Genomic DNA, 19393 nt, shown 5'->3' with positions numbered 1-19393 from the left:
AGACATAAATTTCTCATCTAATTATTCATTCCTGTTTATATATTCTTTAATGATATGTTTCCATGGTTACCAGCGTTGTTAAATGCTGCCTGTGTTTCATTTTGCTTTGATGCTATTTGAGGTAGTATGCCAGTAGGAGAGGTTCACTTTTAAATGAAAGATGTAATTGAGGCATGTATTTGATCCAAGGTTGAGTGTTCCCATGAAGGAGATAGTGACCGTGACATTATTTGCTGGTTGTATAGTTTTGTGTAGTTCTTCTGTTGATGTTCTGTGAGTGCTGCAGGCATTAGAAAGAAAGGGAAGAAAGGGGGGAGAGAGGCAAGAACCTGAACCATACACATATATAAATTAATGTGTAGATTTTACTATATATATATATATATATATATATATATATATATATATATATAGTGACATTGATTTAGCCGGACTGTCAAGTAGGTAAGGTTGCTTTTTACTACCCCATTCCTCTCTTCTCCTCACGCTATCCCCACTTCAACCCAACATGTACATGCCAATAGGCAGTTCTTTTCTAAAATGAGTTGAGCATTCAATTGCTTTGCCTCAGTGTGAATTTCAGCCACAGTGCCACCTCTCTGGAGGTTTTTTGCCTTTGAAGCCCCAACTCTCAGTGAGAAATAAATGGCTTAGTCCCCTGCTACCAACACAATGTCAGGCATCCAGATCATACGAGAATTTGAGGGCACTATCCTTGCCAGTGCCTCAGAATATGCCCTGCAAGGGGCAGCGTGCTTCACTTGCACATCAGCCTTCTCTGCATGTTGATAATTAAGGCTTGTTAGAAAATTCAGGCAACAGAGCTGATACAGTCCCCGCTTCTCAGGAGGCTGAGGCAGGAGAATCATTTGAGTCCAGGAATAGTTAAAAGCTATTGCAGTGGTCCCCAACCTTTTTGGTACCAGGGACCGGTTTTGTGAAAGACAGTTTTTCCATAAACCAGGGTGGGGGGATGGTTTCAAGATGATTCAAGCACATAACACTTATTGTGCACTTTATTTTCATTACTATTATATTGTGATACATAATGAAATAATTATACAACTCACCATAATGTAGGATTAGTGGGAGCCCTGAGCTTGTTTCCCTGCAACTATACAGTCCCATCAGGGGATGATGGGAAACAGTGACAGATCATCAGGCATTAGATTCTCATAAGAAGCACATAAACTAGATCCCTCGCCTGAGCAGTTCACAATAGGGTTCGTGCTCCTATGAGAATCTAATGCCACTGTTGATCTGACTGCAGGTGGAGCTCAGGCGGTAATGCCAGCAATGAGGAGCAGCTGTAAATACAGATAAAGCTTCTTACTGGCCCGCCACTCACCTCCTGCTTTGTGGCCCGGTTGGGGATCTCTGAGCTATAGTAGGCTGTAACCACACCCATGAATAGCCACTGCACTCCAGCCTGGGCAACATAATGAGACTCCCATCACTATGAAAATAACATATAAATAAACTAAAAAATTCAGGCATCATAAAAAGCAAGACAATTAATCCTCAGTGACCCCTGAATAACGTTTATTTTGTATCTTCTTCAGAAATGTCTATTTTTTCAAAATATTCCTGGTTTGGTTTTTCAGTATTATTAGTAGGTGACAGCAGAAGCCCACATCATTTAAATGCAGCTTTTTCTTTACTTTTTTTGCCTCCTAAAAAGCTTTTGGGTTTCTGATGGTTTCTATGGGAGGAAAAAAACTAACCTCCAAATTTCTTTTCATTTTCTCTCATTTGAGAAAGATATGGGCTTAGAGATGTAAAGCAATTCAGGCCTTTCTTTACTTTAACAAATTTAGGTCTAGATATTTGATTCCCAGGAGGCCTGTGGCTATTCTGCATGGTTTCCATGAGGTTATTTTATTTTCATAGAGACTTTGCCTTCCAGTCTAAATTTACAAACATGTTGACTCCTTCTTTGTGTTTGTCTGCATCTGAAAATCAAAACTTGTTATGAGCAAAACCAAATTTAGAGGGTTTTATGGTTATCTTTTCTATTTTCCATAGATTTTTATGGGTTATTGATTTACAAGCTTGCAGAGAAATTGAGGTCACTTTTTTTAGCAGTTGGAGATGTGTAATAACTATTCCATGAAATCATGAAATTTTTTTAAGCTGTGTTCACTCAGGTATAAGATAATCTGCAAAGCTCAAAGCTTTTAATGTTTTTATTTATACTCAGCCATCATTTTGGTGGTATTGCACACCAATTAAAATAAATTCTCCTCTTTTCTTGAATTCATATGATTGTATTTTCTTTGCTAATTTTTGAAGACTGCCTACTTATCTGTACCTGGGCTGAATCATTCTCTTTTTCATGATAATTTTCTCCCTTCCAAATAATGAGACCTTGGCATTTCAAATGTCAGCCTTTAACATGTGGCATGATTTCGTTTTTCTCAGGATTATAAAGTAACTGTTAAGCTAACCTATTTTTATTCAAGAAAGCATAGGTGCTATTATATATATATAGTGCAGCCTACACCAGGAACCAACAACCTATGAGGAACAATAACTTCCAGAAAACCTCAGGAGGATTATTTCAAGCCCAAACATAAAGGGATGGAAAATATCATATTTAGCTGACAAGCCTTCACTTCATTTATTATTTATTCTTCATCAGGTGGAGGTTGGCCTGCTGTAACGTTCATATAAGATGCAAATCAGAGATGTAACCAGAGACTGGACAGATAACTTGGAAGTATAGTGGCAGGTCTCTTGAAGTTAGTACTTTATCTCATTTCATTTAATATTACGTGAAGTTGTGATTTTTTTCTTGTCACAAAGCACATGGAAACATATATATGTATATAATGTATGTGGATCTATATATTATACATGTATTTTGACAAGTCCATTGCATTTCTCACAGGTGCAATTATTTCCCCTCTGAGACATTTTGATGTTAGGATGAAAGCATGGGAAGTCATGTATAGGAGGCCACCTGCCCCATAAAATTATCCTCCTGTGATCTGTTCTTTTTAAAATATAAAGTCTTCTGGGAGAGGCCACAACCTGGAAGACATTAATTGCAGACAAATTAAAGAAATAATAAAGAAAAGGCCGGGCGCAGTGGCTCACGCCTGTAATCCCAACACTTTGGGAGGCCTAGGCGGGCGGATCACGAGGTCAAGAGATCGAGACCATCCTGGCCAACATGGTGAAACCCCATCTCTACTAAAAATACAAAAATTAGAAAATCGCTTGAACCCAGGAGGTGGGGGTTGCAGTGAGCCAAGATCGTGCCATTGCCCTCCAGCCTGGTGACAGAGCGAGACTCCATCTCAAAAAAAATAATAATAAATAATAAAGAAAAATAAAAGGTGTCTGATTGCCAGGCAAAGCTGAAACTTATGTAAGAAAAGAAATTACAGGGAGGCAAGAGAAGACCAGAACAAACTGTGAGTAATATTTCCATAGCACAGTCATCCCTCTTATTAGATTCCAGATACACTCATTTCTCTTGATCTGCACACCACCAAGGTCATGAGCTACGAGCTTCCAAGATGAACAATTCCCTTCTTAGAAGCCTCTGTTTCCTGCTAAAGATTCCACTTCTGCCCTCTGAAGCTCTGTGCAAGAACCTTTCATATATTTGGAATCCTATCTTAGTGCTGGACAGGGCTGTAAACATCATTTACAAGTCAGCATAGCATAATGGCTCAGAGGAAGAGGCCCTAAGATGTAACTGATTTGAATCCCATCTCTGTCATGAAGTAGCTGTGTGAAATTCACCATGTTGTAGAAGCTCTTTACAGACTAAGTTTTCCTCAACTATAAAATGGAGTAATAATGCTTGCTTTCCAGCATTGTTTTAGCAAACTAACAGAATAGTTTATCTACAGCACTTCGCCAATGCACAGGTGAAGACTCATTTGATAAATAAATGAGTTTTCCAGGTTTATCAGTAAGCCAAATAAAGTCTGCATAGAGAGAATCTGAGAACACGTTGCTACCTGATGACAGAAAGTTAGTCCTTGAAACCTAAATCTTGTCTCCAGATGAAACGTCCTCAAATCTTTTTAATTTGTTCTCCAACATACACTTCTTCAGAGGTATCCCTGATCTTTCCACTCAAAGTCATCTCAAATAATAGCCCAAAAGATAAAACGAATTCTGAGTAGAAAAAGCAGTACAAGTTTGAGAACCAAGTCACCAGGTCTTTGTCCCAACCCTGTCATTAATTAGTTGTGTGTACTGGCAAGGCATACCCCACTTTAAAACCACGGTCAAGAAATACAATCAAAAAACAACATACAGTTAGGAAAAGAAATACCTACCTTCATACAACTAAATGAAATATAGAGATGAAATGCACAATGACAAAAAAGGGTCCCAAGCTGTGTTGACATTTACTACTGAACACAGAGGCTAAAGCTCATTAGTAATACCCAGTTGTCCTTATGAACTAATTGCAGGTAATGTAGCTATTTATTTCTGTGATACCTTTTGGTGATTCATTTTAAGTCATCAAGAATAAAAGCTCTGTGGCATCCTAAAGAGTATGGAGGCTGCTGAAACCCACACTTGTAACTCTGAGTTTCTTTCAGCTGGCATTTCTCTAATGTGCAAGCAGAAAATTATTCAGGGTCTGTAGAACAAGAACATACTTTAAGTTCTATTTATAAGTTATATATGTTTTGCCATTAAATAAGCTAGACTGACCTAAGCATGTTATTATTTAAGCCCCCCTATCAAAAAGCCATTCATCTAATTTTTGTAAATGTTTCTCTTCAACACTGGCATGCCAGATGATAGCATGTCCTAAATCTAATGAGGGGCCAGTGGACAAAACAGTCTTACTTGTGGCCAGTAGGTGTGGGTGATGAATATTCCATTTTGTGTTAGAATTGTTATAAAGAGGATCTTGATCTGGTTATGGTTTGATGTGGTCTGTTTGTTTCTCTGTTTGTGCTAGAGTCAAATTCTAGCTGTCTGTGGAGACAGAAGTAGATAGTGATGAAAAAAGAAGAAGGGAATCAAAACTTGATCTTATACTTCCGAGAATTTATAATCTAATTAAAAGAATAAAATGTTGCTCACTGTAGAAGAAAGATTGGCTTAGGGGACTTGGGCTCTCATCTTGCTTTCATTTCTAATTTTGTAACCTCGGAAGAATCACCAGTACTCATCAAGCTTTAGTTTCCTTAGTTATAAAGTTTAGTGATTATAAAATAATATTTTAGATCCTTTCCATGTCCTCAGTTGTATCTTGAAGGACCATGGAAATAATATTTTACTATAAAATATAAATGATTAAAAATTAATGCAGGGTAAATTTTAGGCATTAAGTGCAGAAGTTATTTAGTTAATGGATGCATCACATATAATGAAAACTCTAACCCTAAACACACTGAATGGTAGACAGTAGCTCAAATAATATATTTACACAATTACATGCATGTGTATATACATACATATGTTCTAAAATTATATAGCAGTAACACACTACAAAACTAAATTAAATACTTCAAATTTAATATTATATTTATTATGACTATTTTTAAACAGGGTCGCAAAGTACAGAATTCAAAAAAGCTATATAAAAGTCCATTTCCCTTGCTACAAGTAACCTGTTTATGCAATTTTTAGTGATTTCTAAACAATGCAAGTAAAATTTAAATATTTTTATCTAAACTGCATGAAATATTTATAACTTTCACATCACTGGGCTGACAGAGGTAATGGCAAAGCTGCCAAATATTCTTTTATATTAAGAAAAAAATGAAACTTATAGCGAATGTTCTTTCATAAAATAGCTTCCATAAACCCAGGGTAATATTTCAGCATCAAAATGTTGATCATTGCAGCAGGGACAAGCAATCAATTATTACATATTCTATTCTGACACACCATTATACTAAAATCATCATAAAAATGTAAATCTTGACTATTACATAAATGACACAGTGATTGTGTTTATAGGGTTGTCTCAAGGTAACATATTTATGAAAATCTGTTTTTAAAATCAATTCTAAATTTCAAGAAAATTGAAATCCTCCAAATTAAACCACTATGTATATTTTAAAAATTGAATTTGAAAAACGTAGCTCACAAAATTTTATTTTTCCATTTTCTAGAAAATTATTATCATTTAAAATTGCATTATTATTAATATAATAACAAAGAGGTTTATTAGCCATTAAACACTAAAGGTACCTACCTCAATCATTTATAGCTTGCAAGTATAGTACTGCTTCCTTTGAATTTAATAATGTTAACTCTGAAAATAAAACAATAAAACTGTAATATTCAATCACTAGTAATACCTGCCCAGATGGATTTTATGAGGACTAAAGGAAATAGCCTATATAAAAGCATTTATCACACTGCTAAATGAAAGGTTGTTGTTTCATCTCTTTAAATGCCATGTTTTTCTTTACTTTTCAAAATAATACACAAGTATTAGTAGATAAAAAGGGATTATGAGAGAGATTCCAAGTTCCAAATTTTATTTATTAGTATTGGTATGTTACGGTAGGCTACTATAACAAACAACCCCAAATTTCAGAAATTTAAAACAATAGAAAAATAATTTGATTTCTCACTCATAGTCCAACATGGATGTTTCTGATTGGATCTACTCTAATCAGCAACTTGGGAACCCACAATGCTTCCACTATGTAGTGCCATCTTCCTTCCCACCTGTGAGTCCTTTTTTTTTTTTTTTTTTTGAGACAGAGTCTTGCTCTGTTGCCCAGGCTGGAGTGCAGTGGTCTTAATCTCTGCTCACTGCAACCTCCACTTCCTGGGCTCAAGCAATTCTCCTGCCTCGGCCTCCCAAGTAGCTGGTATTACAGGCGCTCACCACCATGTCTGGCTAATTTTTATATTTTTATTTGAGACAGGGTTTCACCATGTTGGCCATGCTGGTTTCGAACTCCTGGCCTCAAATGATCTGCCTGCCTTGGCCTCCCAAAGTGCTGGGATTACAGGCGTGAGGATCGTGCCTGGCTGAGTCCTCTTTCTTAAGGCAGCTGACAGGAAAAGAAAATAGGGGATTATGCTAGGCAGGGTTTCATGGGCCAGGCCTGAAGAAAGTTAATGTCTCTCCCGCCTCCATTCCATTGGTCCACATTCTGCCACAATTCATTGTAAGGGAGTCTGGAAAATGCCTATTATGTGCCTGCGAGGTAAAGTCATAATTTTCAAAAAAGAAAGTGAAATATAATATTAGAGACTCTAATTCTAAATTCTATAGAATTTTTTAAAGTCATTTAATAAGTCCTTAGAAGGCCGGCCATGGTGGCTCACGCCTGTAATCCAGTACTTTGGGAAGCCGAAGCAGAAGGATCACCTGAGGTCAGGAGCTCAGGACCAGCCTGACTAACATGGTGAAACCCCATCTCTACTAAAAATACAAAAATTCACCGGGCATGGTGGTGGGCGCCTGTAGTCCCAGCTACTCAGGAGGCTGCATTGGGAGAATAGCTTGAACCCCAGAGTGGGAGGTTGCAGTGAGCCGAGATCACACCACTGCACTCCAGTCTGGGCTACAGAGCAAAACTCCATCTCGAAAGAAAAGCCCTTAGAAAAGTCTCTTAAGCCTCTCCAAATCTCAAGAAGTTGGGCTGTAAGATTCCTAAGGTTCCTTCCAGATCTAATCTTCTAAATAAATCAATTTACTATGATTATAGTCAACTCTAAGACTGGAAGCAAGAAAGGAATAATTTGATGATAATCTATAATAATCATCATCACATTTTCTAATTTCACGTGACAAGATTCTTAGTAAACCACTTTCACCAAGCACATAGTTCAAAAGTTACAATTTGCCCAACTCCTCCACAAGAAAGAGAAAGGAAGGAAGGAAGGAAAGAAGAAAGGAAGAAAGAAAGAAAGAGAGAGAAAAAGAAAGAAAGAAAGAAAGAAAGAGAAAGAAAAAAGAAAGAAAGAAAGAGAAAAAGAGAGAGAGGGAGGGGGGAAGAGAGAGAAAGAGAAGGAAGGAAGGGAGGGAGGGAGGGAGGAAGGAAGGAGAGAGAGAAAGAAAGAAAGAAAGAGAGAGAAAGAAAGTAAGTTACATAATTCTATCATCCCAAAAATGTTTGAGGTTTATAGTTTCTGCCAGCTTAATTCTGGCTACCTTGAGTGCTCTTAAAATTTTACCAAGAAGAATTGGCCCTCTTGAGTTTAGATGAGGGAGATGAATTTTGTTTCTTTTTTGCTGGTCATGTTTCCCCCTACTTTTATTGCTTTTCTTTTCCTCTTGACGGAATATCTCTCCTCCTTGCTGTCCCATGGTCTCTTTTGTACAGTCATCCTGGGCAAGTTGATTTCTAAGGTAGCAAGGGGTTCTTTTTACTTAGCTACAGTACAAGGAGAAATTAGTATAAGTTACTGTTTGTAGAGAAAATGAGCTGCCCACTTACACTCTTGGCTTATGTAACTAAATTATGAGCTTTACAACTTGATAAATGTGAGAGTAACAAAAGAGAGTTATTAGAACTCCCAAAGGTAAACACTTAATTTCAAAGCTTATTTTTGAGTAACAGCAGAGAAAGCATAATTAACAGCAATGTACATTTAACAACAGGGCACAAGGACTGATTGTTTTCTCCATTTTCTGCACACGTGCAACATTTACTGGCATCAGAGAAGTTCACAGGTCCAGAAAGAATGATTCAATTACAGAATATTTATGTCAAATTAAGAAGTATCATTTGAAATCTGCTTCCATTTTTAGTATAGCTTATTTTTTACAACCAGCATTTCCTTGTCTGGTCTCCTCCTTTATTCGCAAAATGAAGGAAAATCTTTTATTATAAAAAGTAAATTTAAATCTATCTTTTATATTTTAATGTCTAAGATTATATCAAATCATTCTAGTTTTTAAAGTCCTTAAGTATAATTTTTAATTTACACATATTAGACTCTTTAAAAAGACAAGTCCAACTCTAAATTGCCAAATTATTATCATCACAAAGTGAAAATTTAATCTTCTGGTATCTAAACCAAAACAGTAAAAAAAAATCCTACTATTTTAATTGAATACAAAGGCTAAGTTTTTTCTAGATTTCACTAGTTATTCAATAACGCCATTCAATACCAATAATGCTAAATATATATATATATATATATATGTTATATTACCCTATTTCTTTACAACAGCAATGTAGGACAGGCTCAAAGCCTCAAGATTGTCTGTCTCTAGAAGAATAAAAAATATCAGTACATTAAAACACAAAAGGATGTTTCAGGATCTGGTGCAAGGGTCATCTGTATTCTCATTTCTACTCTATGTTGTACTATTTCTTCCTGGGGCTATAATAATTTCCTTTAAGAAAGCATCTCCATGGAGAATACAATTTCTATTTGTAAATTACATACTCTCTCTATTTACTCACCCACTTCCTTACCCATCGTCTTCAGGTTGGAGAGCAGAATCCATGGAAGAACCCATCTCTATTGGTTCTCAGTGGGGAGAGAGGGAGGCTGCTCTCCAGCGCATACCCTCCTGAGTGAGAGCCCTGTTAAGGCCGGAAGGCAATGCCTTGAGCATTAAGCCAAGAGTACAGATCCTTCAACGAGCAGATCAAGCTGCCACATGAAAACCTACACTTCTGCCACTTTTTTAAAAGCTGGTGTAGGTTCTTGGGCACGAGTCTTACCATCCCCACTGTGAGATGGCTTCGCCAAGCTACCCTGCCAGCAGTCAGTTAAGCTGCCAGCAGTTGGAAAAGAAATGGGGTGGAGAGAGCGTTTTCTTCTATCCTAGCCTGACTAGGATATCACTAATATCTTTCTGGAAGCAAACTGGAGGATTAGATACCTTTGCTAAATTTTTTAATCCAGAAATTAAAGTAAAATACCCTTCAGCAAGATATTCAGAGACCATCAGAAAGCTGTTTCTGAGTTAGGAACTGTTGTGGGCTGAACTGTATCTCTCCAAAATTCATCTGTTGAAGTCCTAACCCCTAGTGCCTCAGAGTTAGACTGCATTCCATTAGCCCACACTCAGCCACAGTTGAAGACAGAATCTTTAAACAGGTAATTACATTAAAATGAGGGCTTTAGAGTGAACCCTAATCCAATATGACTGCACGCTTATAAAAAGGAAATTAGAACACACACACACACACACGCGTGCACACACACACAGAGGAATGACCATGTGAAGACATGGGGAAAGACAGCCATCTACAAGCCAAGTAGAGAGACCCTCAGAAGAAACCAAACCTGCTGACACCACTGTCTTGGACTTCCAGTCTCCAGAACTGTGAGAAAATAAATTTCTGTTGTTTAAGCCACCCAGTTGGTGGTACTTTGTTGTAGCAACCCTAGGAAACTGACACAGGCACCAATAGCTTACAAAGGCAGTAAAGTCAGCCATGACCTTAGAACTGAGGTCTAAAGCAGCTTTCCTCCTTGGCACATCACTGCACATAGGCATGTGCAACCACGTGCTTGATGGTCTGGACAGGCCATCCCAGGATCAGTTCCAGCAGTGAACACAGGTAAGCACCAAACTGGAGGAATTATTCCTCCTCCTCAATATAAAATATCTTCATTTTTCCTGAAGGGCTAATACTTGGTGCCTAAACACCTTATTTGAGTTCCTAATCCACAACTCTGAATCCCAGACCTGCTGCCTGCATTATCCCCATTAGCCTTCCAAAGCTGGCATCCAGGTCTCTACATCCAGCAATTCCTTGTCTGGTCTCTTCCTTTATTTGCCATGCACTCCATCACTAACTCCATCTGAGGGCCGGCTCTGGGTTTGGAAGAACCGCTATGTATTTTCTGTTCCCCATTCAGTTCCTTGAACTTGAACAGGACAATGTTGAAGGCCATGTAAGTTCTAGCATTCAATTATCCAATAGTTTGTTGAATTTCATTCAGAAATTTGTCCACCACTAATTTTTACATAATTTTAAGCTAGTCTCAGAGAAAGGAAGACCCTTTGCATCCAGAAAATAATTGCAAAGCTGCTCTTTTACAAGCAATGTAGATGATCATAGAGGCATTTGAAGTCACTAAGAAATGAAGCAAGCAATGAACAAGTTTATTTAGACTTCCAAGTTTAAAATCCACTCCCTGTTGTTTTTATTATCAATGGAAAACTTGTCTTCAAAATACTGTGAGGGTAATAATGTAAATTGTTGTTTGTTAAATGGTTTTTTCTCTGTTGAAAAGCTTATATCTATTATTTTTCCATATTGTTTGTTGGTAACTTAGTTGTCTGGGAGAATTTCATTCCTATAAATAAAAATGGATTGTTTTATAGTATGCTTTTATGCCATATTAAAAAACTGAGGTAACCATAGACACTTCCACGTTTTATTCAATGTTCAAGCCTCATTAGAAGGAAAAGTTGTAGGAAAGGAGTAAGTTCCTCTTAAAACTTCACATAACTTTCTTTTAGGTCTGTTACAAATAGTAATGGACCTATTTAAAACAGGAAGCTGAGGATGATGGCAGGGCTTTATCAAGAATGGTACATGAGCAAAAATAATGTAAAGAAATTCTTAAATAGCCAAAGCCACCTTAAACAGCTCTTGTGATCTGGAGGGAAGGGAAGCTTTTCTGGGAGGAAATTGAGGAAGGATTTTTTTTTAATTCCAAAAGGCTTTCCCAGGTATTGGAAAAAGAAAACAAAAAATACCGTCTGTCTAGTTTGCCATGTTATTTACAGAATATACTTTAGATATTTTAGTTTTTAAAACAAATCTCTCCATATACAAATTGCTCACCAATGTCTGCTCAAGAGTAAGTTAATTATAATGTCAGACTCAAGAATTTGACTTTTAAAATCAAGTAAAACATGACACCTTAGGAAATAGAATTTATATTTTTATCTTAAAACAAGCTCAGTTTAGAGGTGCCTGTTTACAAACTTTCTTCATTTAATTGGTTTTCTTAATATGAAATAGTATTTCCAGAACTAATTAAAATTTTGTTCTAATGAATATTCAAGACCAAAATATGTTATCTTTGCAGTACAGTATATAGATTTTTAAGTCATCCATAAAGGTAATTATATTTTTTACATTCTTAAAAAGTCATGTATTGTTATTGATGCCAAATGGGTTGTTTGTTTCCTCTTAGGCCATGATTGAGGAAGCCATCACCAGAGCTGAATCTTTCTCGGTTATGTACACACCATTTGCGACAAAAATGAGAGCTGATAAAATAGAAAAAGTAAAAGATGCTTTCACAAAAACTCATCCTGCATATGCACAGTATATGTACACAGGTAAGATTCAATATCTTCAAGTTATCAGCTGATATTTTGTTTCCAATAAAACAAATACAGGGTTCTTTCTGGTTTATTAGTTTATTGTTTCTGTTTTAGGAGTACACTGTTTTCATCTGATGACTTGAAACGGAAAGAAATTTTTAAGGTTTTAAATAAGGATAGCCTTATAGTTCTAGCACAATATTTCTTGTACTTTCATATTTCTATATTTTAAGAAGTAGGGATAAAACCTAGAAAATCTAACATTTTAAAAAATGGAAGAATGACCTGTAGTAAAATACCATCTTTCCCCTTATCCTTTACCAGTAAAGGATAATCAGATGATTATAGTATTTTCCTGCAGATGGATTTTTTTTCCAGTCCCTACTATTTCTACTTTTCCCCCCATCTATCTCACACCTCAAACCTTCTTCTTTCCTTATGCTCTTGAATCACTGGTATCCAAATGAGATCTGGATAGCTAAGAGTCCCATAGAGGACACAACAACTGGTATTATGTTTTTTCCCCTTTTTCATCTTTGGAAATCACTTGTTCTCGTTCTCATGCAAAAAATATTTTGTACTACCTACTGTGCAGCAAGCATTATTTTGGTTTAAGAGGAGGATTTTTTTGGCATTAAATTAGGAGCTACTCAACAATGACTTCTGTGTTAAGAAAATCTCTAAATGCATACACCTGATATCACATCCTTCTATTCAGGCCCCTTCATCCCTTCTCTCAGAGTTTTGCGGCTGAGTCACTGAATTATAATGTTAATAACGTACTCCATTATTGATCACTATTAAGGTGCCAGACACTCTACATTCGTTATCTCTTGATATTCCCATAATCAATGAGGTAAGGTGCTTCCCATTTAGGAACAAGAAAACAATAACCAGAGAAGACACATAGCTTTTCCAAAGATGCACAGCAAATTAGACAGGCCTTGGATTTGAACCCGTGAACATGCCATCAAGCTACACTATTTCCATGTGACAAAAACATTAAATGTAGGTCCTATGGATTTTGTACTTTTCTCCACATTCCCTCACGCTCTTCAAGGGAAAGATATCAAATAAATCCCACTAGTGATAACAGAATAGTAAATCCCTAAGGAACAATGGTAATTTGAGGGCAGAGAAAGGGAAAAGGAGAAGCATAATACGGGCCATAATAACCATATGTGCTGATTTACTTAGTTTGAGCATTTCATAAGAAAGCAGGTTAAAAAAAAAGTCTTCGAACTCATATTTTTTGTTAATTGTTACAAATTATTCATTATTCTTATGGATATTTAAAGGATTTTTTGGAGGGTGTATGCTAGCAGCACATAAAAGTCATATCTATCTAGCATTATGGAAAAATGAGTTCGATTCAGCTATTTCCATTTCCACTCCCAGATCCATTGGTAACGAAGAGAGATTTCATTGAGGAGATCACCAGTTTGCCAATCTCTCTTCTGGTAGAATAAGTTTAGTTATATTTAACCCATTTCACAGAGCAGTCATGAAGATTAATTAATAGTTCAGAAGCACCACTGCCAAGAGTTTAAAAACAATAATAACATTAATGAGCCAGACTCATATCTCATGTAATTCTATCAAACCTGTTATCAAGATGAATTATGATCTGTTGGCAAGACGATTCATGCTAAAGAATCTTACACTTTGGGAGAAAAGATAATTATAAGTTACTAATGATTGTTTCTATTATCTTATAATTACAAACTGCTAGAGTATGCTAGTGCTATAGAGAATCTTGATAGAAAAGACAGCTTCTGGAGGAGGAACGTGAGGTAGAGAAAGGAGTCTAGAATTTAAATTTCGTTGGGACTGATAAAGTTCTTTGCTCTGTGGAAACTGTGCTTTGGGTTAACAATGCTACTGCATTGGTGACATTATTTACCTCTGTTGCAAATTATTAAAGGGTTTCCCCAAAGCCATTGCTGGAATAATGGTGAAAGAACTGTGACTAACTGTATGTGCACAGCCTTGGAGGTAGAACTCTTTTTCCCCCAGGCAATTCCAAGGTGGCTGAGGGCATACAGCATGGGAAGAGGAAAGGTCAGGTGTTATTTTTAGCTCTGGACACCTCTCCCAGAAGATGCAGAGAGGTGATTAGAGCTGCATCAGTAGCCGAAGGTAATAGCTAAGAAGTAAGTAACATAAAGACAGATAGGGCCCAGAAGAGTAAACACTTTGTTTTCATGGTAGTTTCCAAAAACCAGAATCCTCTGATGTCTTTTGGCTGTGTCTCCACCCAAATCTCATCTTGAATTGTAATAACCCCCAAGTGTCAAGGGCATGGCCAGGTGGAGATAATTGAATCATGGGGGTGGTTTCCCCCATACTGTTCTCATGGTAGTAAATAAGTCTCACATGATCTGATGGTTTTATAAGTGGGAGTTCCCCTGCACAAGTTCTCCTGCCTGCTGCCATGTAAGACGTGATTTTCTTCCTCCTTTGCCTTCCACCATGATTGTGAGGCCTCCCCAGCCATGTGGAACTGTGAGTCAATTAAACCTCTTTCCTTTATAAATTATCCAGTCTTCTGTATGTCTTTATTAGCATCATGAGAACAAACTAATGCATCTTCCTATTATCAGCCTTGTAGATAGAATTTAAGAAGCTTCTATCCTGATGAAAATTTATTCAGCTATTTATTGTAACATATATTCATGCAACCAGTATGAATAGACTGTCATACAGCAGATGTGTGCAAACATAAGAGTCTATATGTTTTACCTATCTATTTTCTTCTTTGCTCTGCCCAGAGCCAAAATATATTCTGTCTCATCCCAGGGCACTCAGTATAATCCAGTCATTTCTAAAATTAATCTGTCTTTAGAACCTATCTAACCACATTCACCAGCTTCCTTCTCCTTTTCAAGAGTTTTTCTTCTCCCTGTGGTTTGGTTTAGCTTTCATAGAGCTCAAGCATACCCTGTGTCCAAAAGGGTCAGTGAACACATAAGGGAGACATCCTCTTCTCAATCTGTAGCAGGCTGGTACAGCTGCTTATCAGACGGCTGGTGCTACCTGAGATCAGCTCTGGCATCTTGAGCAGGACCTGATGGATTCATTTATGTGGCCCATTAAGTGACCCAAGGCATCTACATGGGTTCTCCATTCTGTTTATTGGTGTAGTTGCTTCTTCATATGTACTCCAACCACCCTTACCGTACCAGTTGGCCCAAACTAGAGCCACTCTCTGAGATTTCCTCTTCCTGCTGGACTGCTAGCTTGTGAACCCAGCCACTTTCTGAGTCTTACTCAATAAACCCCTCCATTCCACAGAAGACTAGAAGTTGTCGTAGCCCTCTCTTCAACTGGCTATGTTACTCTGCCATTTTTCCCTTGCTGCATTCTCCAGCAAGCCAGGACCCTTAGGACAAGAAGAGGATCTACAATGGAGATTGAGGTGGGAGGGGGGTTGTTCATCTATTCATTTATTCAGCGAACATTTATTTACACAGTACTCTAGATGGTACTGAGAATACACCTGCTCCTAAGAAAGGATCCGACTTTAGTAAGCTATACTTCAGCATGAATATTGGACCATCTTTTTCCCTTTTCCTAGAGAATATTTTCAACTAAAACCAAAGCTCTAACTGTGGAATGGAAGGCTGACTCTAATTAAAAGAATTATGTAGGATAAACAGAGCAGTTTGGGAATAGAGGTTGTTGCCACTTAATATGGCAAAAACTGGCTAGTTGTTTACCAAACTGTTTTCTTTTTTTTTTTTTTTTTTTTTTGAGATGGAGTCTCACTCTATCGCCAGGCTGTAGTGCAGTGGTGAGATCTCAGCTCACTGCAACCTCCACCTCCCGGGTTCAAGCAATTCTCCTGCCTCAGCCTCCCAAGTAGCTGGGACTACAGGCGCACGCCACCATGCCTAGTTAATTTTTGCATTTTTAGTAGAGACGGGGTTTCACCATGTTGGCCAGGATGGTCTCAATCTCTTGACCTCATGATCCACCCACCTTGGCCTCCCAAAGTGCTGGGATTACAGGCGTGAGCCACTGCACCCGGCCCAAACTCTTTTCTTTTTACCTCAGTCATACATCTAGAATCCATTTCCAGCCTCCCTTCCAATTAGATGAAGATTTCTGACTGAGTAATGGTGAAGGAAAAACGGACAGATATGATATATGTCACTTCCAGGCCTGGCCCATAAAACCCTCCTATGTAAAATTCTCTTTCCCCATCCACTGGCTGAGTGGGGAGAAGCATGGAAAGGGGCTGCAAAACAAAAGAAGGTAGATTCCTGAATGTCCATGTAGATGGTCACCCTCCGAATACTCTGAATACCCACATGAACAAAAAACAGTTATCTCTCTTTAGACCACTGAGATTTGGAGCTTCTTTGTTAAATCTGGTAACTTTAACATATTTTTCTGCCCTACATCATAACAAGTAGGCAGCTTCCTACTGCATCTACAGTGTATACAAGTTCTTGCTAACTCGATCAAATAAACACTCATCCACATGCAGCCTACTCCATCCTCAAAAACACTCAGCATTTGTACATATATCTATTCCTCTACCTCACACTCCCCCCTCCACAGACAGCTACAGATGATGTTCTCATAAACATGTGTTTGTACCCACCCACAGAAAGATAATATTTCCAGAGAGACACTGATGCTCCAAGAGATAAAATACAATTATGAAGCTTTCACTGCAGCAAGAGAAATGGAAGCTATATGTAAGAATTTCTAAATTATAGAAGTCATCTAAATAAACAATCAACAGATGAAGGTCGTACAATCTGTACCTTGAAGATTTTGGATGAAGAGTCTACCTATCAAAGTTTTGCTGGAGAAGTAATTATTATCATTAAAACTTGGAGACTAGCATATTTAATTCACCCAGTGGAGGCTGGCAAGCAAACCTCCAACTCAGAAACTTTGCCCAACTTTAGGTCACCTTCATCAAGCATAGATAGTGTCGAGTTTATTGCTCCCTGGTCACGTGACAGTGCCATGAGCCCAGCACAAGCTGGCAGAGGTGCTGGTGATGAGCAGGGAGAGTATTCACAATGGAGGTCCTCCAGGCAGTATTTTCTCTCCAGCCAGCCCCCAATTCACAGTCACCCTTGTCAGGGATATCCACGGGAAAAACAGACACAAGGAGGAAAAGTATAAAATTAATTCATTCTGAAATGTATTTAGGTTTAAATTTTTTTTAAAAAAAATTATCAAATAAGCCAATCGCATTATCTATTAACTTTACAGTGATTTATCATGAGAAGACACATTCGCTTTCAGTGGCAGGTATAGGATTATATTACCCTTATAATTTCTATGAGACTGATGAGGGAGAGTTAAAATTCAAATCTGCCTTGTAGAATAACCAGGTTTATACATGCTCAGGAACTTACTGTGCATCCTTTTCTGTTTCAGGAATATAATAAAACCCATCAAAATCTTAAAGTCATATTATAATAGAGCTGTATTGTATTATATTTCATGGAGAAAAAAATTACTGATTTTTTTTAGCAGTATAGCTATCCATTTTTATTATTTAAGAAAAAAACCTAGCTTGATTCATACAGAGTAGTCAGGGTATATAAAACAAATAATAATTTACCAGCCCCAGAATTTTTATGTTTTCATTTATAAAGATTTGGCTTGAGATTTTTATTCATATATTCCAATGAAATAATGCAATTCTGCATAGTTCTTATTCTTGCATGGTTGTATTTTAATAATAATAAAGTAATACAATCAGCATATCCTGTCTCCTCTTGATGAAAATATCAAGATTTATTTGCTAAATAAATAAATATTCAGTAATGGATCTGTGGTTAGTAATGTTTAATAGAAAAGTTTTCTGGATCAGATATCAATTACTTTAACACTTAGGTGGATAGAGTCATATTTTGTCTTTCCAATGCAATTTAAATCCCAAGAGTAAATATGTATGTTCGGATAAATAATATATTGTTTTAAATTAGACCTTTAAAAATTACTTTTCATTGAAATTTATAACCTTGTTCTTGTTCAGTCATCATTTACCAGTAAGAATAATACATTCTTATGTTGTCTAAAACATGAAGTTAACATTTCTCATTTTATTCTTTCTTCTTTAAATTATTGTAATTTTATCATGATCAAGAGTTTTCAAAATCAGACTATTTTCCTCTTTGTAACTAGTTTTCTTGAATAGAAAAAGTTATAGAATTAAACAGTCTTCATCCCCAATATTTATGAAAGTGTTAAAGCCAGGTTGGTTATAAGACGATAAATCATCTAATATTTGCACCGCAGAATTCTTCTTAGAATCAGAAAATCATTCCCAAGGTAAAGAAATCCCTCATCTATGGGGCTAAATTCTCTGTTCTTAAAATATTAAAATGTTGATCTTCCCAATGGGAAGTATGGTGCTCTGGCATTGCTCCATCTAATGGAGTTCACCTCTATTTAACCACTTCTCAACCAGCAGTTCACTTGTCCTTTGCAGTAGCAGGTGACAGCGCTGTTTGCCTCTGGTCTCCATCATCCACTGCACCTGAAACCCCTGAAACTACAATGTCTTCTGCTTAGCATAATTTCTTAGGGGATCTGACTGAAGAAGGCAGACAGGTTGCATTTAAAGAAACAGCAGTCAATAATCCAAAAATAAGTGGAAGTAATATAAATTTTTCCTGCAGCCTCTCAAGAAAACCCATGAGTTGAGGTAGGGTAGGCAGTTGTAATGGGGTATGTGGTAGAAATTAAACAGGTATTGTAGATATTGTATCCATAATGCTCAGCAAAACCTTGTAAAATGCACATGTACACAAACACAAACATTCACATGGCAGCTTCCCTCAATCTCCTTTCCTACTCAAAATTCTCCAGATACATCCTCTAAATTTATTCCCTCATGAATTGATGAGTCTCTTCCACTGTCATTCTTGATGGTCTTACCAGTTTCTCAGGTTCTTACCCATCCCCATTATCTCAGTCTACATAAGAAAGCCCCAAGGCCATTTCCAAACAAGCAGAACTCATTTTAGCAGGCGAGGGAGTTCTCAATATGAGGGAGGTAAGTGCTCAACCGTTAACACTTTATTTTTCCTGAATCACTTTACTTATGTTTTATAATGTAGCCTCTCTGTCAACAATATAGTTAATCATTACGTGCTGCCATCTAATAAATCATGCAGCCAAGCATTAAAATCCCTGAAGACTGAACTCTCAGTAGTATATAAC

General features: G+C 37.1%; 1 protein-coding gene across 2 annotated transcripts in view; it reads left to right on the top strand.

Moving 5' to 3' along the window:
* The window catches only part of SPATA16 (spermatogenesis associated 16), a 251790-nt gene that overhangs the window by 172285 nt on the left and 60112 nt on the right, over positions 1 to 19393 (top strand). For both annotated transcript variants that reach the window (NM_001246421.1, XM_016939979.4), the window contains 1 exon segment: positions 12064 to 12211. In NM_001246421.1, coding sequence (NP_001233350.1) covers positions 12064 to 12211 — 148 coding nt within the window.

This window comes from Pan troglodytes, chromosome 2 (assembly GCF_028858775.2).
Source record: "Pan troglodytes isolate AG18354 chromosome 2, NHGRI_mPanTro3-v2.0_pri, whole genome shotgun sequence".
In the NCBI taxonomy this organism is placed as follows: Eukaryota; Metazoa; Chordata; class Mammalia; order Primates; family Hominidae; genus Pan; species Pan troglodytes.
Note: the sequence above shows the minus strand (reverse complement) of the source record. Positions and strands in the feature narration are given on the sequence as shown.